This window comes from Callithrix jacchus, chromosome 6, assembly GCF_049354715.1.
Source record: "Callithrix jacchus isolate 240 chromosome 6, calJac240_pri, whole genome shotgun sequence".
In the NCBI taxonomy this organism is placed as follows: domain Eukaryota; kingdom Metazoa; phylum Chordata; class Mammalia; order Primates; family Cebidae; genus Callithrix; species Callithrix jacchus.
Window position 1 is genome coordinate 146,269,893 of NC_133507.1, and position 26,177 is coordinate 146,296,069.

General features: G+C 36.8%; 1 protein-coding gene across 3 annotated transcripts in view; it reads right to left on the reverse strand.

Moving 5' to 3' along the window:
- Positions 1-26,177, reverse strand: part of CUL3 (cullin 3) — a 103,918-nt gene that overhangs the window by 59,133 nt on the left and 18,608 nt on the right. The window contains exon 2 of one of the 3 annotated variants that reach the window (XM_002749841.7): positions 16,646-16,843. The exons of 1 other annotated variant lie outside the window; for it this stretch is intronic. In XM_002749841.7, coding sequence (XP_002749887.1) covers positions 16,646-16,843 — 198 coding nt within the window. Of the gene's footprint in view, positions 1-15,298; positions 16,844-26,177 lie in introns of those variants that run through there. One more of the 3 variants, XM_054257988.2, reaches the window with a different exon arrangement.

Consider the following 26,177-nt stretch of genomic DNA (forward strand, 5'->3'; position numbering starts at 1 on the left):
AGGAAAAAGAAGAAGAAATATTTGTGGGCCCCTCAAGATCAAAAGATAACCCTAATTTTAATATATCTACCCAGGCGATTCTGATACAACATCCAGGACTATGGAACCACTGGCTTCCATACTACCCATTTCTGTTTCTTCTCCTTACAGAACTTCTTCAACATGAATATGTTTTTATGTTGTTTTAATAATAGTATTTATACAATTCTGAGTCCTTTTTTTCTTCTAAAAAACAAAACAAAAAAACACAGGATACATATGCAGAATGTGCAGGTTTGTTACACAGGTGTACGTGTGCCGTGGTGGTTTGATTCACCTATTGACCCATCCTCTAAGTTCCCTTCCCACAAGTTCTCCTCTCAGCGTCTATGTGTTCTCAATGTTTAATTCCCTCCCACTTATGAGTGAGAAGGGTCTTGCTTTTTTTAATGCCACTGATTAACATTCAATATTAACCTTTGGTTTAGGAGAAAAAGACTTAACAGTATCATATCATTTCCAAAGCACCACAGTAATCCAAAGAAAAAGGTTCTATTATAATAAAACATAAGAAAAAAATGTTATCTGAGAATTTTAAGCAAATGATACCAAAAGCATAATTTATAAAAGAAAAAAATGCTCAACTGGACTCTACTGAAATTAAAAACTTTTGTTCTACAGACACCACTGAAACAATAAAAAAGAGAAAGCTACAGACTAAGAGAATGACTTACATCCAGAACATATTTAAAAAAAAAAAAACTCTTACAACTTAGCAACGAAAACAGATAATTTACAAATGGGCAAAAGAGTTGAACAGACACTTTACCAAAAAGGATTTATGGAAGGCAATTTTGTATATGAATAGATGTTCAACAACTTAAGTCATTAAGGAAAAGCAAACTAAAACCATGAGATACCACTACACACCCATTAGAATGGCTAAAATAAAATATGCTGACAGTAGCAATTGCTAACAAAGATTTACCACAAGTAGAACTACCACATATAAAATGGTACGGCCTCACCAAAAAACAGTTTGGCAGTTCTTAGGAAGTTAAATAACATCACGTGACTCAGCAACCCTACTTCTATGTATTTACTAGGAAATAAAAACTTACATTCACGCAAAAATCATACACAAATGTTCATAGCAGCTTGACTCACAATCACAAAAATCCATATGCAAAAATGTCTTTCAATAAGATTATTGGTAAATGAATAAGCAAACTGTGGTACATCCATACAATATCAGTCATAAAAGGGAACAAATTATTAATACAATATTTTGGATCAATCTCAAAATAATTATGCTGAATGAAAGAAACCAGACTCAAAAGATTACAAACTATGATTCCATGATATGACATTCTTCAAAAAAAAAAAAACCCCCAAAACTATAGTGTTAAATAGCAGATCGGTGGTTGTCAGGAACTAGGGATAAGAGGCCTATAAAGGGATAACCAAGGGAGTTTACTGGGGTCAAGCAACTGTTCTGTATCAAGCGTGACAGTAGTTACATAAATCTATGTGTACTCCAAGTATACATGAAAATAAAGGCCCATTTTTTATATATTAATTTTTTAAAAGTTGCAGTAATTATTATTTGAAATTGAGCCTTGCTTTGTTTTATCATAAACATAAGCTAAGATACCACAAGCTTTTAAAAGCAATTTAAATCCAAACAATGAAAGAATTGTTAAACAATTTGAGTGTATCAACCCTAAGAACCACTCTGCAACAATTCAAATTTGCCTACTATTCTTGTTTCAGTGGATATAGCTTTTCTTGCATTTTTAAAAATTAAATCCTTAGCAAAGATTAAAGTGAAATTACTGAAAAAAAAAAAATCTTTTTTTTTTTTTTTTAAAGAAACAGGGTGTCACTCTTTCACCCAGGCTGGAGTACAGTGACACAATCATAGCTCACTGCAGCCTCAAGCTCCTAGGCACAAGTGACACCCACATCAGCCTCCCAAGTAGCTAAGCCTTCAGTAGCACATGCCAGCACTTCTAGCTGTTTTTTTTTTAATAGGTAAGGGCTTACTATGTTTTGCCTAAGGTAGTCTTGAACTCCTGGCCTCAAGTGGTCCTTCCACATTGGCCTCCCAAAGTGTTAGGATTATACATGAGTCACCGTGTCTGGCCTATTTTTCAACTGTGTAGTGAAACCAGCTTAATGATAAATTAATGTTCAAGCAGCATTATATACATCCTCAAATCAGTCAATTTACTGGTAAAGAGAAACAAAAGGAGTTGGAAATGAGGATGCCAAGAGAGGACAGCAGGTGTTAGCATGACCAGGAGCTACAAGCTCCCAAACTCTGCTTTTCAGTTTTCATTCCCAAGCATCTCCACGGATTGACAAGGAAGCTGATACTGGGCCAGCAGCTCTTGAGCTAGAGAGCTGAAGGACATAATGTGCACAATACTCCCGTACCCCAAAACAAACAGAATTGTTTTTAATCATTAATTAAAATTTTTTCACACCCTAAATTACAATGCCTGGGGCAAAATCCCAGCCAGCCAATCCTAATTAAATGTCTAGGTAAAACAAAGAAATAATCAGCTAAAACAAATTAAAAGACTTGAATTCTAAAGTTCACTGGAACTAGAATAGAGCCATATAATTAATGATGATATGGAATACTGAAAATTGAGGACTTCCTTGGTAAACAAGTCTCCAAATTCAGGACAATATTAGGTCCAAATAAATTTCTGTACTTTGGAGAAGTACAGAAATTTACACTTGGTATTACTGTCCATCAAAAAAATACATATATAGATCACGCATTAACAACATAAAATAGGGCATAACATGGAGCACATCCTAATTAGACCAGGATACTAAAAAGTATCACAGAGGTACAATAACTCAAAGGTATGTCATTCTATAAATCTATAGTATTTTAACATTTACCCAGAAGCTTAGATAATCACAATCAGCTAAGGCTGAGTATCACTTAACTGAAATCCTTGGAGCCACTAGTGTTTCAGATTTTTTATTTTTTCAGATTTTGGAATACAATACTTACCAGGTGATCATCCTTAATCCAAAATCTGAGATCTCCAATGAGCATTTCCTTAGAGTGTCATGTCAGCACTCAAAAAGTTTCGGATTTTGGCCAGGTGTGGTGGCTCACTGCCTGTAATTCCAGCACCCTGGGAGGTCAAGGTGAGCAGATGGCTTGAGCTCAGGAATTCAAGACCAGACTGGACAACAAGGCAAAAGCCTGTTTCCACCAACATTACAAATAATCAGCCATGTGCAGTGGTGTACATCTGTAGTCCCTGCTACTCAGGAGGTTGAGGTGGGAGGATCACTTAAGCCCAGGAGGTAGAAGCTATAGTGAGCCGAGATCATGCCACTGCACTCCAGCTATGGCGACAGTGTAAGACACTCCCATCTCAAAAGCAAAGTTTCAGATTTTGGATTTTCGGATTAGGGACACTCAACCTCTTTGCAGACAACTGCCCAGGTAAGTTACTAAGGACTTTGACCGAGTCACCTATCCTATAAAGTCTGTAGCCTCTCCCTACCCGTGACGTGACTATGGTTGATTAGATCAATGGCTGTGACATCTGAAATGTCTTAGTAACACTGCAGAAAAGACTTAATTTCCCCCGATTAAATATGATTTATACTAGTTTTGTATGCTTTTTAAATTGGGGCTGCTATTTTAAAATAGTTGACAGCCACTGGATGCCTGTTCCCTATCTTTCTGGTTCTAAATTCTAAAATATGTTGCCTGTTTCATCTGTTAAAGACAGCATAATATAAAAATATGCAACCTTTACTACGACCTGCAAAAATAGCACTTAATGCCATAATTTCTTTTATCACTTCATTAACAATGGGTAAGTTACTTTTAGTTTTATACAATTACAGATGTTATAAAAACCATTCTTATACATATAAAAAATTAAAAATAAAAACAAAAATAGCATTTAAATTCCCACTTAAAACATATACTTTTTTTTCAGTCCTGAATTAATCACATGTGGTCTAGGGGTTAGTCATTTTATAAATTTTGCCAGTTATGTAAATCTTATTCTTCCAAGGAATGCCATTCAAGAATTCTTAAAAGATTCCAAAATGGTTCTACTTTATCACACCACAGTGATATGACACAAACCTATCAATAAAAGTGGCTTACTACAGAAGTGAATCTCAATGGGAGTCAAGCCGTAAGGTATAAAGGACATCTCCCTCCAACTGACACAATTGTTTGGGGGGAAAAAAATAAAAAGCTCCACGGCTCTTTCCCTCACCTTTAGAATTCCTGATCTATAAGGTTAAAAAGAAACACTGCAATGTTTTGCTATTTTTACAGAAGTCATATATAATAAATAGGAGCAGGTCAGAAATAAGGATGCTTGCTTTCCTTTCCTCTAAAGAACAGAAATTTCTGAATGACTGGAAGGAACTCTTTTACCTCGTACTTTAAGGAATTCTTAATGCAGCCAAACTCCAATTACTTGTATGTTTAACATAAATTTGGTGAACAGATGTGGCTCTCATAATACACACAGCAATCTCAAGATTTCTATATCTCAACAAGCTTCTACTAAAGCCAAGATAATTAATTTTAAGTTTTGTAGCTATTTTAAACTTTCTAAGAATTCACTAATAATGAGATATCTGAATGACATAAAATTCACTGTTCTTTAGATATAGAAGAATGGCAATGTTATTCTTATTATTTTTCATTAACTTTAAGAATTAAGATGGCAATACTGATCAGAAAAATCCTAACAGTATCCTTAAAATAGCAGTAAGATAGCCACTGTGGGGAAAATTTTTTCCACTGCTGCCAGAAGATTCTTAAGTAATTTTCTAATGTACACAGTAATGTAACAGCGTTTCACAAAAAGCACTCTACTCTCAATTTCAAAATCGAATTGTTAGTGGGAAATATTCCCCATTCTTACTCTTTAAGTGTCCAAAATGAAGCTCTTAAAGAAATGAGGTCCTATTGTCAGATATCAACCACCCATTCAAAATATTTCCCCAGACTGACAATTCAAGTATTTATGTTTGCTTCCAGCAGGCAAAGCAGGGTGCTAGGCACTAGGAGAGATACAAGACACTTTCAGCCACTTAACAATCTCTGAGAGAGAGGGGAGAAGAGGGAGCCTAATATGAACATTCAAATGACCTCAATACAAAGCAGAATACAATAAATAGCATTACAGAAAAGTTACGAGTTCAAAGGAACACAGAATAGATGTTACAACAACACACTTTCACAATTTCGTAAAGATAATTTACTACACACATTGAAGCAAATGTTAATTTAAAAATCACTTAAAATTTGGCATCTTTTGTTAAAAAAGCATTCTTAATTCAAATATGCTTTTAAACTACTCTTAAAATAATGTATCTTAGAAAAATCAGGATTTCCCAATCAGTACAAAATACTACTATTAGAAGTGATAGCTTTTTACTTACTGGTTGGAAAAGAATGCAGAAAGTAAAATGACACAGGACATCACCACTATGAATTATCATTTGTAAAGTATCCTATTCCCAATGGTTAAGATATACATTAAAAGCTATTACTATAGCATTAGTATCACAGTTAAACTTAGTACCAGGCACACTGACAGAATTAAGCAGGAAAACATACACAAAGCATAACAAACAACATAGCAACTAGTATTTTTGTTCCTCTTGAGTAAGATGGAAAAAACCACAGTTTCTCAAGATTATATGACCTGGTTCTAAGCCAAGTGACAGACTTCAATCTCAAAAAAAAAAAGAGGCATATAGCCCGATAATCAACCGTGCTTTTAAATAGTGGCTAGATTTTGCAATTAACTTGAGTAGAGAGAGGTATTATCCCACATAGAGGAAGAAAAAAAATAGATCTCAGCTATTTGTGGCTATGAACCATGGTAGTTTCCATTTTGACTGCTGCTAGCAGTCTCAAAGACTCATTTCAACAGCTGAGTCCTAATCACATGCAGAGAGCAGGAGACACAAAGATAAATGATCAAGTCCTAGCTCATTTATTCACTTATTTAGTAAGAGTAGAAGTATATCACTAAAAAAAATACAACAGAAACAAGATGGAGGGGTACCTGCCCTTAAAGTAGTTATAGTCTACATAACAACTTGAGCAGAATAGCTGATACTTAACATAAGCAAACTTGCTAAACAACTTTTAAGCCTCACTTTCCCCCAACATCATTTCTCTTCCATCCCTTTCAAATTAGAAGCCATTCAATTTCCAATGTCCTTCATATTCCCATGGTTGCTATTTTCCTGACTCTCTAATAATCCCTTTCCCACAGGCTATCCTTGATAGTCCCTGCCTCTTTTGGGATTACACTATTCATATTTAGGTTACTATCCCCATAACATACCCATTAGCAGTTTTTATACCTAGCTGACAGTCTTTCCTGACTCCTGTCACCACCGTCCCAAACAACATAATGGGTTGAGTTCCTTCCAACAACTTTAAGTTAAACATGAAGACAAGATAGCATGAGAACTAAGATAAGCAAGCAGCAACAAGGCACTGAAAATGGCACTCATCCTAAACACTTGACTACATCTTCACTGCTGTCAGCCTTTCTGAGGAATAAAAACCAATGGCTCCTACCCACAACAGAATAAAACTCAAATCCCCTACAATGTTTTTCAAAATCTAGCCCAAACCACTTTACTATCCTCATTTCCTACAAAAACATTTGAAGATGCTTTTGTTCATCTTTATGAACATGTTCACCTTCCATCTACACTGATCTCACTATGCTCATATCTACCTGACATTTTTCTCATGCAACATTCTCTCCTTGTTATCTGCTAGGACAGTATTTTGGCTTTGTTTACATGATGAATCTTGCATAATGCTTTAAATCTAATCGAAAGTGACCTCCTCTTTCTACCTTGCCCCGAATGCCTCAGGCAAAATATTTCCCCCTCAAATCTGATTACCTCACTAAAATTATGGAATTCTTGCTGGCATGAATCATGTCTTACTTGGTTTTGGGTGGTTGAAACATAGGAGAAACTCAACCTCTGTGGGCCTCTGTCTTTGCTAAGGAAAATTTTATTCCAAAGTGTTTCTATCAACATCCTTAACTCACTATAGTCATTATATTTTGTATATAAATGCCACTAAAAACATTAATTTTAATGTTTTCTATTAAATTAATTCACATTTGCCTAGAAAAAAGGGAAAAGGACTCCAAAAGCTTTATTATAAAAGTAAGTCTGTGTAAGTAATTGCCATACAGAAGAATCCAGATTACCTTAAAGTTACCAACTTCATTTCCACAGGCAATCAGTATCCTCACATATAAATCACTTACTTACAAACAAATATAATATTTAAAACTGGTTCTTCTTCTTCCTCTAGAAATAGGGAGAAAAATATACTGAAAAGGTAGTATACACAGAGACATCATTTTCAGCAAATAAGATCCTAGGTACAAAAATGGTGAGGTATTATTTGTTCTACCAAAAGACATTGCAGTTTAGAAAGAAATTCCAAAAAGAAAGTGACTTGAAACTTCAAACTATGTTCCCTTGAAGGTTTCAATTTCCTTACCAGTAAAACAAAGTGCTTAGAACAGGTTAGGACTATAAAGCATATAGTAAGTCTAAAACATAACCTCCACAAAGACAGGAATCTTGCTTGATAGAGTACAAATGCTTACACCAATGCCTGGCTCAACAGGCAGTTTTCTTAGTAAATGAAAAGTGAGCAGAACGAAGCTCTTCTTATTCTGGTTTCCTCCCATCCAAGTGAAGTAAGATATTATTAGAAGAATAGGACATATAGATTGGATAGAAGGACTTTCAAAATGGCTAGAATAAATGTTCTTTCCAGTAATAACTAAAAAGACAAGTTAATTTTAAATGTTAACTTTGTTTTTGTTCAGTCATTTTCTAAGACAAACTTTCAAGGTCCAAGAATTTTTATAGGTTTATTTATGTGGTTACCATGTTATTTGATTAGTACTATGGAGTATAAAAATTAAGGAATTAAGCATAAGGTAAATCTAAGAAAACTGCTAAGCATTACAAAATTGAGATAATGCTCTTGCTACATTAAAACTAAAGTTTCTCCCCTGACTTTAAGAAAAATTAAAAATTGAGGCCAGGCACAATGGCTCATGTCTGTAGGGGCCCAGCAGTTAGAGACTAGCCTGGATAACAAGGTGGAAACCCTGACTCTACAAAAATAACAAAAAAATTCAGCCAAGCATGGTGGGAGTGCCGGTAATACAGCTACGTAGGAGACTGAGGTGAGAGAATCACTCTAGCCTGGGAGGCGGAAGATGCAGTGAACCGAGATCATGCCAATGTACTACAGCCTGAGTGAGAGTAGGGTCTTGTCTCCAAAAAACAAAACAAAAAAAAAGCTGAATGCCATGGCTCACACCTGTAATCCCAGCACTTTCAGAGGCCAAGGCAGTTGGAGAGGCTAGGAGTTGTGCCAGGCCTGGACAACATGGCAAAACCCCATCTCTACTAAAAATACAAAAATTAGTCAAGGATGATGGTGCACACCTGTAATCCCAGCTACTCAGGAGGCTGAGGCAGGAGACTCACTTGACTCCATAAGGTGGAGACTGTGGTGAGCCAAGATGGTGTCACTGCACTCCAGCCTGGGAAACAGAGCAAGACCTTGTCTCAAAAAACAAACTTTAAAAAAAAAAACTGAAATGTTTTTATCCCAAACATATCATGGCTGAGGAATAATCAGCCTTAAAATCTATTATCTTATTAAGTCTTAATAACCTAAACTTAATAAGACATATAATCATAATTTTTAAAGTTCTTTGGGCTAAAACAACCAACCCCAAACTCATTTTATAGATTAATACTCTAAATGCCAGAAAGGTTTAGCAATTTGTTCAAGATTATTGCAATACCAATTGCAAAATAAATATTTTGTGCCCAGAACTGTATTGAATAGTCTGTGTACATTATCTTATTAGATTCTTATATTAATTTGGAATTAATGAGAGAATTACTCCCAATGCTCAGTTCTACTTCTACCTAGTACTTTTTCCCCATCGCAGCTGCATCTAGGTTATTTCTTACTATTACAGTGCTCAACAGGAGTTAGAAGAAAATAAGTCCTTCGTTACTCCACAAGAGCTTAAAGACTGTCAAGTTTGAAGGCCAAATAGAAACCCTATGAAAGGAGAACCAAAAAAGATAGCTTCACCCTTTAACCTGCCCACTAGCTGCAAAACGATTACTGTTTAATTTAAAACCGTGTTTTAATATCTGAAATGCACACAAATATATGCACGTGCATGCACACACGCAAAATGGCTGTGAAAAACTGTAACTCTGCTAAATACATGTCAAAATTAAATTATCTTATAACATAAGGTTAGAGGTAAGTCTTAAGTATCACTAACTGTGGCAACTTTTCAGTCTCCACTGCAATCCTCAATGTATCTGAACGTTCGCTAAGTGTTTGAATTCCTCAGACTTCAATTCTGGGCCCTCTTTTCTCGTCTGTGACTTCATTTATTTCCAGGACTTTAAATACAAGTTGGGTACCACTCATCCTAAATGCATGGGGACCAAAAGTGTTTCAGTTTTCAGATTTGAGTATTTGCATTTACATAATGAGATATCTTGGGGATGAAATCCAAGCCTAAACACAAAATTAACTTGTTTCATATACATCTTACGCACATCACCTGAGGGTAATTTTATGATATTTTAGTAATTTTGTGTGTGAAATAAAGTTTTGGCTGTGCTCTGACTATGATTCTGTCACATGAGATAAGCTGTGTAATTTTCCACTGTTTCCATGTGCCATCATGTTGGCACTCAAAAAGTTGTGGATTTTGGAGCATTCTGAATTTCTGGATTAGGGATGTTCAACCTGTACCATCTGTATGTTCACAATTCCCAAATACACATTTCCAATTCAAACTTCTTAATTTTGATTTGCATATAATATTTTATAGGTATCTTAAAATACCTGTCCAAAATGGAGTTCCTTTGTTTGCCCCAAATCTGTATCAGAAAATGAAATCACCTAGCCAGTAATCCAAGAACCAAAAACCTAAAACTGATCTTAGATTTATCCCTGTTTCTTACTCCCTACAATCAGTCTGCTAGCAGGTAACATTCTTTCTACATCCAAAATATACCGTATATTTTAAAACTTTTCTCAATCATAACTGTCACTATAGTAGTGTAAATCATCACTGTCATTCACCCAAAGTACTGGACTACTCCCCTTCCTGGTCCCCTTATTTTAACTCTTAAGCCCTCTAACTTATTTGCTTAAAATCCTTAAATGGCCTCCTAATGTACCGTGCAATTCATTAAAAAGTATTCTGCCATGGCTTCAAGGCCTGGCATGATCTGGCTTCTGCTTCTCTCTGCAACTCCACCTTGTCCCATTCCTCTCCATTACCAACTCTTAGCCCCCTACTTAGGACAGGATTTTATTCAATGTCTTTAGGAAGTGGCAAAGAATAGCCTCCTGCTTTTTTTTTTTTTTTAAACTCACTCTGTTGCCCAGGCTGCAGTGCAGTAGTTCAGTAATAGCTCACGGCAGCCTCAAACTCCTGGACTCAAGCAATCCTCCTGCCTCACCCTCCTGAGTGACTGACTACAGGTGTATGCTACCAAGCCCAGCTATAGAGATGACATCTCATTATGTTGCTCAAGCTGGTCTCAAAACTGCTGGCCTCAGGTGTTCCTCCCACCTCAGCCTTCCAAAGTGCTAGGATTACAGGCGTGAGCCACTGCACCCAGCCTACTGCCTTTTTAAAGTAAAGTTTTATTGGAATACTGCCATGTTCATTCATTTACATATGGTCTGTTGCTGTTTTTGTGCTACAAAAACAGACTTGAGGAGCTGTGACTGAGAACGTATGGCTCAGAAAAACAAAAATACTATCTGGTCCTTTACAGAAAAAAAGTATTGTACAGCCATTTGCTTTGCCTAGAATACTCTTCAACCCACTTTTCTGTGAGCTCTCTCTCATTCTTCTAATCCCAGCTTAAACACTACCATTTCCTCAAACAGCACTTTCTTGATCTGTGTAGTTGTCTTCATCATTTTTCCCTCTATCACTGTATCCTGCTTTCTTGATATTTTATAACTAAATACTTGTTTACCTGTTTACTATCTGTTTCATAAGTGCAAGAATCAGATGTATTCTATTTATATATTCCTTTCACCTAGCTCAGAGCCTGGCAAATGGTTTTGAATGCTGAGTTCTGTGATGAGAAAAGTCTTACAGTATACCTTTGACACTCTGACAAAATGATATATATTCTAAAAGTCTTTAAATCTGAAAAGCAGCAGAACTTTTTTCCCCCACTACTATGCTTTTTTACTTATTTAGAAAAACAGTTAAAAAACAAATTCCTGTGTAAGTTGAAATGTTTTCATTTTACTAAAACAAGATTTTTCTTATGGTGAAGTACTAAGGCCATATCACACCCTAAATTTTGCCTTGTGGGCTTGAGAAATGAACTAAATTCATTTGGGTGTCAGTTTCCTCAAATGAAACATTCTTCCAGAGGCAAGACAAATAGTATTCTACTGGAAGTGCTTTTATTAGAGAAACAGTACTTATATTTTCTATGCCTGCTTCAATCTTATGAACTTATTTTGAACACCAACAATCAGCTACTTTCATCCCAAAGAGCCGTCCTCTCTGAAGTCTCCTGTCATCTGCTGTCCGGTAGTTTGGGGTTCACCGCTTTACCAAAATGTTTGACTATGTTCACTATCCTCACCTTGAAATCAACGTACCAACAAATTATATAACAAACCAGCCCTCAGTATGTGTAAAAATTATATTTCCTTCGAATTTTTCAATATGAAACAATGGGTCTTGGCTATGTATACCATAGCACTAAAAGCACTTTGCTTTAAAATAAATATATGGTTTGTCAGGCAGTTCAACTAACTGCCAAAAGCACGGTGAATTGAAAATTGATGAGCAGACCAAACAGTAATGCTTTCAGAACAACAAAAAAAGGTATATTCTGTGAAACTGAAAATAGGAATTCTCATTTGCAAGAGGTTCTATAGGGAATGATAATGAACAGATCCCTGAAACAGTATTTCACCTTCCAGTCAAAAGATGCAATGCAGAGATAGGCAATACTGATTTTCACGCGAACTATGCTGTTGCACGTTGTATCAGTAACATCCTTAAGTCCCTTTTAGTAAAACAAACTGAGACTTACTACCTTAGGAGACAAACATGTCAGATGGTCCTACCTATCAGTTAATATAGTTCTCTTTCCGTAGTGTCCCCTTCAATACAGTAGTACTGTGTTTGTATGGTTATTAAAATGTTTCCATAAAGCAGGAGTTAAAATAAGATGAATAGAAAACATGAAAACAAAAGCACGGAAACTAGCAGAGGCTTCAAAACCTAATTCAATTTAAATAATCAATGAACAGACATGCTAAAATTGCTACATTTCCTAGTCAAAAACTGACTGGTCAAATGAGTGTCTGTAAAAGAAAAGAAACAAAACAACATTTTCAGATGCTGGCAATGATCATTAATGACTATGTGTAAGAGAAATAAATGTAAGAATTTAGCATATAGTGTATATTTTTTAATTTAGTACAATCAACCTGAATACATGTTTTAGGGAATATATTATAAAAACTGCCTATATTTTGAAATGATAGTTGCTATGGACTAAATGTTTGTGTTTTCCAAATTCGTACTTTGAAGCCCTAATCCCAAATGTGATAGTATTTAGAGCTGGGGCCTTTGGGAGGCAGTTAAGTCTTGAGAATGGTACCTTCATTAAGAAGATAGTACTATTATAAGATACACTAGAGACATGACCTCTCTCCCTCTCTGCCCTGTGAAGACACAGGAAGGAGGTGGCTGTCTACAGACCAGGAAGGTCCCGGACTCTCATCAGAAAATAAATCTGCAGGCACCTTGATCTTGGACCTCTCAGTTGCCAGAATGGTGAGAAACATTTGTTTAAGCCATGTGGTTTATGGTATTTGTTACAGCAGCTTAAGCTGATGAGGACAACAGTTAACCTTAAATATGGGACCACTGTAAGCAACTCACAGTATACTGCAATTCAGAGTTCTCATGGAGTTACTGCTCATATAAATACCAGACCATATCTTCAACATCCAATTGACTGTATTTGAGTCCAAATCTCAGTCACCAAAACACTGATCTCACACTCTGGCCTTCTCTCTTCTCCTCATTTTTTAGATAAGCCACTTCTCAACCACAACTCGTGACTACTATGTTTTTTTTCCCGCATTTGTGCCAACTCCTACTAAGCTATCTTCTTCTTCACTGCCAATTCCTTAGTATATTCCTCACAAAGGCTTCTCCAAGTCTCTTCATCTCATTTTCAGAAGATGGATGGTTTACTTATAGATTCATAATTATTTTAGAAATAAAGAATCTTAGGGATATTATTTCCAACTCCATCATTGTACATATAAGTAAATTTAAAGAATTCCTAGAATTTAAAGGACTAGAGCTTTACAGTGAGTCAATTAACTTGAAGCCCCTTACACTGAATTTCAGCATACGCAACTTGATCAATTTATTCTACCTTAGGAGCAGATCTACAGAGAAGTCAAGGGCTCAGACTAAAGCCACATTCCCTGAATTCAGTTCCACCTGGCCTGCTTAATAGCTACATGCATCTGGACAAATGACCAATTCTCTGTAACATTGTGCTGTGACTGTAAGCTAAGTTAAAACATGTAAAAGCACTAGAACTGGGCCCAGCACACAGTAAATGCTAAATTAAAGTTAATTGTGTTCACTATCATTCCCTTTAGAACCTCTGGCAAATGAGAACATGCCCCTCCTCTAAGTTTACTTCTTTTCCACTGTTCTTAATTCCATACTCTATATCCAATAACTCAGGTGTTCCAATCTCTCCTTCAGTAGCTTTAAACAAAACTCTTCCACTTTTCCTTCCTTTGATGCCAAATTTCTTAAATTGGTCTTTTCCATTTCCCACACCTACTTACTACTATAGTTTGCTCCTAACATTCATCCCTTGGCTCTGGGCTCTTCGTTCTCTGAACTCCAACACTTGCTCCTCAGTATGTTACCAAATGCCAAATCTCCACATCTAATTTTGAGTTCCTGCCCAAGCTCTAAACCTATGTGCCTCCAAACATAAGATATCTCTACTTGGGCATCTTACTATGATCTCACACTCAATTTTCCTCTCATGCAAAATGACTTCTAAGGTACCTTCCAAGTATAAACATTTTCAACATAATCTAAACAAATCTTACTATCTTCTCTACCCATTTCACATCAGTTTCCCACTATTACTTTATAGTGTCTGCTATTGGTGGTACTGTATTTCTCCCAGTAACCAAGCTTTGTCTAGACTTACTTCAGAATTTCTGACATCCATTCATTTCTAGCCTATCACTTTACCCGGATCTTTCCAGTCTTCTCCTGATTTTAGTAAACCTCCTCTCAATTTTACATTTATAGCATCCTCATAATATTCTGACACATAATCACCCACTTAAAATCACATCTTCAAATATTCTGTCACATTGTCACCCACTGAAAAACCTCCAATAACTGTCTACAGTTTAGTCCAAATCCTTTATTCTGGCATTCAAATTTTTCTACAATCTGTTCCGAAACCATCTTTGTAACACTACAATCCACTAATCCCTGTAATTATTATATACCTCAGTCAAACTCTACTTACTACCTAAGTTTAACCAACTAGTTCATCTCTATATAATCTTACAACGTCTGCCATCCTGGAATGCCTTTCACCACACTGCTCATATATATCCCAAATATTTTCCAAAACTCAATTCCATTTCATCCTTTCCCATAAAATCTTACAGACAAGGGCAACCTCTCCTTTGTTCGAATTTGCAAGCCATTTATTGCCTATACAACTCATTCGCCACTTTATGTAATGACTCACACGGTTATCTAAATGTGTGTATCATTCATCTCTCAAAACACAATCAAAACCCCAGGAAAGGACAGTATCATATCTCTTCACATCCACAATATTATCACTGAAAGCTGTGCATAACAGGCACTTAATAAAAAACTGCTGATTGTGTGAAGAACACAATCATGTTGCTTTATGAGATACTAACTGCCTGGCTCATGTAATTCCCTTTAAAAGAAATTACAGAAGAAAGAGTAGAAATAGAAAATTACTGTTTTGCAACCACCATAGTAATAATGATTCATGCAAGAATCATCAATGGATGCTAAAACCATCACATGAAAGTTTCTAGGGGAACAGGACATTCATACAGCGTCAAAATATATCTGAACAGATTACTTATGAATTACAAAGGGAAAAAAGGTACCTTCACAGTGGAGAAATCTGGCGGACACCAATGATCAAAGTTAACATCACCAATAATGGGATAAACTGACATCAAGTGCCTCCTGATGTGATGCACTGAGGACACAACATCACTTATGTATTATTCCTGCCAAAAATGCATAACCTGAAACTAGTCATGAGGAAACAATCAGACACACCAAAAACGGAGGGATAATCTACAAAACAACTGACCTATACTCTTCAAATATGTCAATGTGCTGAAAGACAAAGAAAGGCTGAGGAATTGAACATGTGATCCTGGACTGGATCCTGGATCAGAAAACAAATTGCTATAAAGGAGATCACCATTATACAGGACAATTGGTGAAATCTGAATAAGGAATGTATTAGGCAACAGCATTGTATTGTTAAACTGCCTGATTTTGATCATGGTTCTTTGGTTAAGTCAGATAATTTTCTTATTTTTAAAAGAAATGTTGAAAAGTATTTTAGGGTAGAGGAAATCTAAAACTTATTCTCTAATGGTCCAGCAATAATAATGTTGATATTTAACAGTAGTAACAACAAATATCAATAGAAAAACTGGCAAAAATAAATGTAGCAAAATATTAACAACTGGTGAATCTAGGTGAAGGGTACCCAAGAGTTCACACTGTGCTATCTGTAAAACTTTTTTTCAAAATAAAATTTAAAATATAAATAACCCAATACCACATAAAGACTATGAGAAGTTTTTAATCAGTTTGTGGTATTTTACATTTTATTTGACAATCTTAAAGCAAAGAACTGTAATAGAAGTTATTTTCTAAATGAAAATACATTTTACATGCAATGAAGAGTCTACTCTATAAAAACATTTGATCTAAAAAAATACACCTTTCTGAAATCAGTGAACCATTTGTAATAATGTGAACAGCCCACGAATAATTTATCTTTAAAACTCAGTTAAAATATGGTCAATTTTAATTAGTGAACCATCTTAGAAATATTTTTTAAACAATGTAGTTACTATTATCTTCAAATATACAGAAAAAAGAGATAAAGTAAAAACGGGCTGGTGAAATCATTTTAAGGAAAAAAATTTCCTTGTAATTAACATACTAATAAGCACTTGTGAATTACTGAGTTTGCTTATGATTTATAGAATATATTTATTATAAATCACAAAATTCATCTCTCAATTATCAAAATTTTCAATTTAGCTGATTATAAATTTTGCATGAGTGTTTATAATATAGTCACAAATCAGTAATTTCTATAGGCTTCTGGAGCCTTTAAAAAAATACTTCTGGTCAAAGTGCAATACAGTATAAAGGATTTTCTACATTCAATATAGTATTACCAACAGTCCTTTAAAATTTGATACCTTATTTATGAGATGTTCGGTAACAACTTCTCTTAGTCCAGTGTAGAGCTTTTCTCCATGTTTATGCAAAACCATTGTATATGCATTTCTATACAGCTCCTCAAAACTAAGACCACTGTTATTCTTACGCTGGATTTCTTGAATTGCATTTTTCAGAAGATCCCAAATGCTGTTTACATATTTTTCATCCATGGTCATCTGTAATATCCAAGAGAGAGAAAAGACAAAAAAAAAAAAAAAAAAAAAAAAAAAAAAAAAACCAATGGTTGAAAGTCTTTCTATATTTGTCCATATATAGCAAATATTTTATTACACAGCTATGATTATAAATCTATGACACATAAGAATGTTAACAACCTGTTTTAACAGGGGAAAAAAGGGATACATTTAAAAACAGTTTCAAGATCTGTTAAACACAATTTCTAATCTTTTAAGACCTCCCTCCAATCTTACCTGGAGCAGAACTCTTCACTTTAAATAAAATAATAATGGTTTATATACTCGTAAGTCACTTACCCCTTCTCTCTCTCCCACCAAAACACTTGCCAAGTTAAATCCCAAGAGCCCATGTACTCCTGACACATATCCATACAGCTGAAAGAAAATGAAGAATAACACATGCCCATATTTTTGGTCCATCTGAGTTTAAATTCATCACCAACGTTAAGTGCAGCCTTTATGTGACCCCACAATTCTACTAGTCAGTCTGACTTCTAGATGATTTTATACTATCTCCTCCATCCTCACTTTATGATCATGACTGCTTCCTATTCCACTGAGAAAATAAAAACAACCTGATGAGACACTATACAAATTCCAACCATTCAAAGTCCCAAGTTACTGTACTTGAAGTATAGCATAAGGACCAGACATGTAAGCAACATCTAAGAACTTGTTAGAACTGCAGAATTAAGGGCCCCACTCCAGACCTACAGAAACAGAATCTTCTACATTTTACCAAGAACCCAAGGTAATAATATGCAAAATGAAATCTGACAAGTAAAATCTCTAGTTCTATGCCAAACCACCTATTGAGAAGGCCTCCCTTTACTCATCTCAGCATCATCAAAATTTTTCCTCTGCTCGATAATTTGCATTTATACTGAAAATTGTCAGTGTCACCATGCAGAGTGGCTCATGCCTGTAATCCCAGCACTCCGGGAGACTGAGGAGGAAGGATCACTTGAGCTTAGGAGTCTGACACCAGCTTGGGCAATATAGTGAGATTTTGTCTCTGCAAAAAAAATGTTTAAGAATTAGCTGAGCATGGTGGCGCATGCCTATAGTTTCAGCTACCCAGGAGGATGAGGTAGGAGAATCACTTGAGCCCAGGAGGCAGAGGTTGCAGGGAGCCAGGATCATGCCACTGCACTCCAGCCTGGGTGACAGAGCAAGATCCTGTCTCAAAAAGAAAAAAGAAAAAAAAATTGTCAGTTTCCTATGTTAAAAACAAATCCACACAACCCCATGTATTCCTTCAGAGGAATACATCTAATCTCTCTTTCCATTTATGGCAAAATCACAAGCAAGCTGAAGGAGAGATTCTACATACACTGTCTCCAAGTTCCATCTTTCCATTATATCTTCAATCCACTCCAATAAAACTTTCATCTCTACCATTACACTGAAACTACTCGAGAAAGTTACCAGTGACTTCTATACCGCTAAAATCTAATGGTCAAAGTCTCAGTTCTCATCTTTCTTTGACCTATCCAGCAGCATTTGAAAGAGCTGATCACTCCTACTCCATGAACAAACATGGCCAGGCATGGTGCCTCACACCTGTAATCCCAGCATTTTGGGAGGCCAAAGTAAGGAAAATCACTTGAGCCCAGGGGTTCAACACCAGGCTGAGCAATATGGCAAAACCCTGTCTCTACAAAAAATACAAACATTAGTTGGGCATGGTGGCATGCACCTGTAGTCCCAGCTCCTTGTGGGGGCTGAGGCGGGAGGATGGCTTGAGCCCAGGAGGTTTAGGCTACAGTGAGCTGAGACTGACTGCACCACTACACACCAACCTGGTGACAGAGCAAAACCCTATCTCAAAAAAGAAGAATAAAAAAAGAAACAAATTCCTCACTTACCTTCTAAGAACTACAATCTTTTGTTTTTCTTCTCTTTCTGTCTCCTATTTGTTCGTCTGTTTTACTGGCTCTTAATTATCACCTAAACCTCCAATCCTAAAGCTCAAGCTCTTGATTTCTTATCTATCCACACTCAGTTTCTAGATGGAGTTGATGTCATCTATTCTCATGGTTTTAAATCAATCTCAAAATTGATACATTCTCTACATGCCAGAGTCCTATATCCAGCTCCCTACTCAATGTTTCTACTTGAATGTGTAGGAGGCATCTCGAATTTACCAAGCCTATAACAGAACTCCTAATCTTTTCCCTCAGTTGGTTTCCCCTGAAGTCTTTTCCAACTGAGCAAATGTCTATTCTATCCTTCCAGTTGCTCCAGCCAAAAAGCTTGTGATCATCATTAACTACTCTCTCACCCCAATATTAATCCAACAGAAAATCCTGTTGTTTCTAACTTCAAAATGTATCCCTAGAATTCAACTCTTTCTCACCATTTCCACTGTTACTATCCCGGTCAAACCATCATCATCTCCAACTGGTCTACATTTCTACTCTGGCCTTCTATCATCAGGCAACCAGAGTCAGCTTCTGAAAGCATAAATCAATTCGTATTACTCATTTGCTCAACAACCCTCAAATGATTTCTCATTTCCCTTGGAGGTAGTCAAAGCCATTACAATGTTCTATAAGCTTTGTTGGATCTGATAATCCCTCAACTTCATCCATTTTCCCCCCTTGCTCACTCTGCTCCATGCATTCCTTGGCATACATCAAACAAGCTCATTTCATTGTCTTTGTATTTGCTATTCTTTCTGTCTAGTATGCTCTTCCCTCAGATTCCTGCATGGCTCAAACCTCTACTCAACTGTCATCTTACAGTGAAGTTTTAAATGCCCACCTTATTTACAGTAACAGCCTCACCTCACTACTGATACCCAACTCCAACCCACATTCTTCATTCTCCTCCTAGTCTCCATCTCCACAGCCAAATGTCGGCTTCATGAAGGCAGGGATTTTTTTTCACTGCTAAATTCCTCAGCCTCTGAAACAGTATCTGGCACATAACAAGCATTTATACTTGCTGACTGATTTTCTGCTAATATCTGACTAATGACCCCCTTTTAAATGCCACTTAAAATCTCCAAGTTCTGCATTTACAACCCAAGCAACATTGATCAGCTTCACACATACTTCTGATCTGAACTGGATAAAAATTACTGACTTAGTGGAATCCTCTACAAGTTATGTCTGATGCGTATGAATGTGAAAAGAGGAAGGAGTAGGCAAAATAGTTATTTTAGTCACCCTGGCAGTAAAATACCAGCTCAACTCTCAATCAAGAGGATCCTTAAGCAAATGACTCAAACTGAGTCTTGTTATTCTGATCTTTTCTGGAGAGCTTAAGAAGCAACTCTTTTCAACAGTACAATTTCTTTCCTTTTACCAAAATCCTACGCAAGACCCAGGTGTATCAGAGAGTCTTATCAAATGACTGTAAAAGAATTTACCCCTACACTTATACTGCTACCTATTTTTAATCAGATATCCCTGATACACGGTATGTCATCCATAAAAAACGTACAGATGTGGCTAACTTTTCACAAATAGAAGATGCAAGGCCTTGTAATAATGATGGCCTCAAATAGCATAGCTATGTATGAGCAATGTGGTTTTAGTTTGTTGATAACATATGCTGAGGTTCTAATAAAGCAAACGAAGACACTATCCCTTGACACCGAGTTAACAAATAGATAAAGCAAAATACTCAGAACAATTTCAAAAAAGAGCAAAGTTAATGTGACCTATAAGCCTCAGAGATACCTATACTGCTAACAGATGAGCCCATCAAATTATCTTTTCAGGCTCCGTAACCTAAGATCCCCCGAAAGTCAGAAAAAATATTAAAAGGTCTCTACCCAGGTGAACTATTAAATTTTTCTATTAAAAGCGACATAATTTTAAAACCATAAACATCGTACAAGTATTCTCACATTATAACATAACCATTTTCACATATACAAATCAAGAGTTGTTTTACTACACAAGTTGTACGTAGTGTTTTAGTTTTTTTAAAAAAAAAATTCATGCCTTACTGATAGAGCAGAGATGAGGCTATGGGAAAAAATGTTCCTCCTCATGACAGCTAAGGTTAAAATTTTTTCTAACAAATGAGAAGAGCCAGGCACAGTGGCTCATGCCTGTAATCCCAGGACTTTGGGAGGCCAAGGTGGGTGGATCACTTGAGGTCGGGAGTTTGAGACCAGCCTAGCCAACATGGTGAAACCCCATCCCTACTAAAAATACAAAAATCAGCCACATGTGGTGGTATGTGACCATAATCCCAGCTACTGGGGAAGCTAAGGGAAGAGAATCACTTGAACCTGGGAGTCGGAGGCTGAAGTAAGCAGAGATGGCTCTAGCTCACTCCAGCCTGGGCAACAGAGCAAGACGCTATCTCAAAAAAAAAAAGATTAAATGGCTTACCCCAAATCAGACAGCCGGGATTAGAGCTTATATATCCCCAAACCTAATCTACATCAATGGACTAACATCACATTCCATTGTGCTAATATGGTAGAGTAACATCACAGTTTGAGTCACTGATTATCTTGGTAAACATAGTATATTGGTAGAGAACATAGGTTTTGCTGTCAGACAGGCTTAGGTTTGTGTCCCAGCTTTGTTACTCACAAGCCATGTGACCCTGGGAAAATTAAGTCCTGGGTTCAATAACAATATCTATCTCAAAGTGCTGTCATGAAGATTAAATGAGAACGTCAGTAGATTTAACTCAGGCCAGGGCGCAGTATAATCCTTCACACATCAACTAAAGAAAGTGCCCAACAACAGAATCTCTTAAACTTTCATCAACACTCACCAAATAAATGTCAGAAAGAAACAATAGTTTTAGCAAGCTTAGTAAATAAACCTATGAGCTAAAACAAAAGCTCCTTAAGAGCACCACTATGATAAATGCACTTTATCATATAAAAAAATCATATAAAAGTATAATTTTATAAAACATTCCCCTACCTCTCTTGTATCCTCCTTTTCTAGAGCCATTTAAATCATTTTCATCCCCAGAACTCTGTCCTTGGCTCTGTTCACTCTCTACTGGGTCCCTATACATTTTCATTTGTTATCATGGTTACATCTATTACCCACATATGTAGGGCTCTAAAACTTAAGAGACTCCAGACTGACTGCAAGGGATTCCAGGGGTTCCTAAAACTATAAACAACACTTTCCAAGTATACTGTGTATGTACTTCTTTTCTAGAGAAAAGGTCCCTAATTTTTATCAACTGTCCCAAGTTTGTCCACATCTTAAAGAAGATAAACTACAAGAGTCCTCTTATCTACACTTTTGCCTTCCTTAGTTTAAGTTACTTGCAGTCAACCACCACCTGAAAATATTAAATGAAAAATTCCAGAAATAAACAATCCATAAACTTTAAATTGCATGCCATTTTAAGTAGTATGATGAAATCTTGTGCCATCCCACTCAGGATGTGAATCCTTAATTACATCTTTGTCCAGCATTTCCACACTATGTTACATAACCCACACCCATTAATAACTTTGTAACTTAACAGCCATCCAGTTTATCAGATGGAAACCACAATGCTTATATCCAGGCAATGTTTATCTTACTTAATACTGTCCCCAAAGCACAGGAGTAATGATGCTAACAATTCAGAAATACCAAAGAGAAGCAGTAAAGTGCTTCCTTTAAGTGAAATGGTGAAAGTTCTCTACTTAATAAGGAAAAAAAAGGTATGCTGAGATTGCTATAATCTATGTTAAGAACAAATCTTCTCACTGGGGCAGTGGCTCATGCCTGTAATCCCAGCAATTTGGGAGGCTGAGGTGGACAGTTCACTTGAGGCCACAAGTTCCAAGACCAGCCTGGCCAACATGGCGTAACTCCATCTCTATCAAAAATACAAAAATTAGATGGGTGTGGTGGTGCACATCTGTAAATCACAGCTACTCCAGAGGCTCAGGCACAAGAATCACTTGAACCCAGGAGGTGGAGGTTACACTGAGCTAGTCGTGTCACTGTACTCTAGCCTGGGCATCAGAGCAAGACTCTGTCTTAGAAAAAAAAGAACACATCTTCTTCTACTCATGAAATTGTGGAGAAGGAAAAAGAATTTGCACTAGTTTTGCTGTCTCAACTCAAAACTGCGTAAGTATGGCCACAATCATTCGCCTTACTTCATCTCATCACATAGGCATTGTATCATCTCATACTATCACAAGGGTTAAGTACAGTACAAGGTATTTTGAGAGACCACATAAGTTTTATTACAACATAGTTATAAATGTCCTGCTTTATTATTGTTGTTGCTAATCTCTTATTGTTTCTAATTTGTAATTAAACGTCATAGGAAAAAACACAGCAGATACAGGGCTCAGGGCTATATCTGGTTTCAGGGATCCAATGGGGGTCTTAGAATAAACAGATTCCCTGTGGATAGGGGACTTCTGTACTGGCATTTACATTAATGGCTCCCAAATCTATATTGCCTGCCCAGATCTTCCTCCCAAAGTCTAAAACTCTTGTTTCAACTACCTGCTACACAACTCCAATCAAATGCTCCAAACACAGATTAAACTCACCATGTTAAAAATCCCCAGTGAACTCACCATCCAAACCTGCCCAAACCTTCCTATAATCTCTAATTCAGTTGTGGCAATACAAATTACCTAATTACATAAATCAGAAGCATAAGCCTTGTATTTTTTCTTATCTCTCATCTCCTTATCCAATCATCAAGTACTACTGACATTTAAGCCTAAGATATTTCTCAATTATGTTCCCATTCTTTCAACCCGAACACAGCTAACCACTGAACCATGTGGAGGTTAGGAACACTGACCTCCTGTGCAGTCAAAATACTGTGTATAATTTTTAAGTCTCTTAACTAGTAATAGCCTATTACTGACCCAGAGCTTTACCAATAACATAAAGTCTATTAACACCTGTTTGGCACGTTACATGTATTACACATTATATTCTTACAATAAAGAGAAAAATATTAGGAACATTGTCAGAGAGAAAATTAAGAACACTGCAAGAAAGAGAAAATGTTATCTGGTATTCAATAAATGAAGTGGATCATCATAAAGGTCCCCATCCTTCTTGTCTTCACATTCAGTAAGCTGAGGTGTAGGAGGAAGAATATTTGGTTCTGCTGTCTTAGGGGTGGCATAGGCTCAAGAGATGGCGGAGGTAGAGGTAGAAGAGGAGGCAGGAGAGGTGGCCATGCTTCTGTAACTTTACAGAAATACACTGTAATTTGTCTGACTTTTCTGCTTTTTCATTTCCTCTAAAAATGTTTCTATCTGTTCTCAATCCTTCTGCCAGTTTGCTTTTAAGTCTCAGTGCCCACATCATAGAGGGGTCCATGTCATAAAAGTCAAAGCATTCTTGACTATCATAAACCTCCTGCCAGACTGTCTAATGTCAATTTGTTTTTCTGGCACTGTTTCTACATCTTGCTCATTGTCTGGCACTGGTTCAGAAGCACTCATGTCCATCAAGTCATCTTGTGCTGATTCCTCTGGTGTGATGTCCATTAGCTCTTGAATTTCTTCAAGATCCATATCCTGAAACCCTTCGCTCCCCAGTTTACCACAGCCACACTCTCATGATTCAGACTTGCTCTGTCATAAATCTTGTGAAGTCATATACAGCATCTGGACACAGTTTTCTTCAGTAAGAATGTATTATTTCGGGCTAGATAGCTTTAAAGACTTTTAACAATGATGGCACCTTCAACGGTGTAATCTAATCTTACCAGACTTTCATCATGTTCTCTCTAGTGAGGTTCTCTTCCATAGCAATGACAATCTTTTTCCATAGATTACTGTGTTTAATGAGCCTTGGCCGGATGCAGTGGCTCACACCTATAATCCCAGCACTTTGGGAGGCCAAGATGGGCAGATCATGAGGTCAGGAGTTGAGAACAGCCTTATCAACATGGTGAAACCCTGTCTCTACTAAAAATACAAAAATTAGTCAGTTGTGGTGACACGTGCCTGTAATCCCAGTTACTCAGGAGGCTGAGGCAGGAGAATTTCTTGAACCTGAGAGGTGGAGGTTGCAATAAGCTGAGATCACGCCACTGCACTCCAACCTAAGAGATAGAGTGAGACTCCATTTAAAAAATGGAGTCTCGCTAATTTTTAAGTGGCTAATTTTTAAGTACCTATAATCCCAGCTACTCAGGAGGCTGAGACAGGAGAATGGCTTAAACCCAGGAAGTGGATGCTGTAGTAAGCTGAGATCATGCCATTGCACTCCAGCCTGGGAAACAGTGTGAGACTCCATCTCAAAAAGCCTTAAAAGTCCTTATTAACCCCACCTTCCCCATCTACAGGCTGAATTACAACCACTGTATTTAAGGTCAAGGATACCACTTCAACACCTTCAGTACTGAAGAACTCATGAGGTTCTGGGTGGCTAGGGGCATTGTCTAATACGAAAAATACTTAAAAGGCAGTCCCTTACTGACAAGGTACTTCCTGACATCAAGGATAAAGCACTCATGGAACCAATCCAGAAAAAGAGTTCTCACTGTCCAGTCTTTTTGTGTAACCAAAAGACTGGCATCTAGTGTTTACCTTTTCTCTTCAAGGCTCAGAGGTTAGTAGATTTATACAAAAAGTCAGCCCTGATCATAAACCCGACTACACTCGCACAAAACAGTAGAGTTAGCTTATCCCTTTCTGCCTTGTACACCCTGGTATGTGCTTCTCTTCCTTACTAGTAAATGTCCTTTGTGGGATTTTTTTTTTCCAGAATAGGGCACTGTTTTATACATCAAAAACATGCTTAGGGAGACATCCTTTCTCTTCAACAATTTTCTTACTAGTATATGGGAACTTGTCTGCTGCCTCTTCATTGGCAGAAGCTGCTTCTCCTGTTACCTTGACATTTTTTAAGCCAAACGTCTAAAATTATCAAACCATCCTTTGCTGCCATTACCTTCTCCAGCTTTAGATCCTTCACCTTCCTTTGACTTTGTCATATAATGACTTCGTTTTCCTCAAATCATATTAGAATCAGTAAGTACACTTTTCTTATAGCAATCCTGCACCCACATACAAGATGCATATTCAATATGAGACCAAAAAGTATTTTGCAAAAAGCAAAAGGTTTTTGCTCCAGCTGGCACAGGTGCAGTGATGGCTTCACAAAATTCCTTTTGTTTTAACAACGGTCCTGGCTTCATTTACCTTAAAATGGCAGGTAACCACAGCTGCAGAACTTAATCTAGTACACATCAAGCAATTCAAAAGTTTCTTGCAATGTCATGACATTTCTGCTTTTTGGGAGCATTTCCAGGTTCACTGGGGGCACTTTGAATGAGTTTCATCGTGTTTTTCCAAGCTTACAGTAATGCACTAAAAATAATGAAAAATATGTGAGAGCCA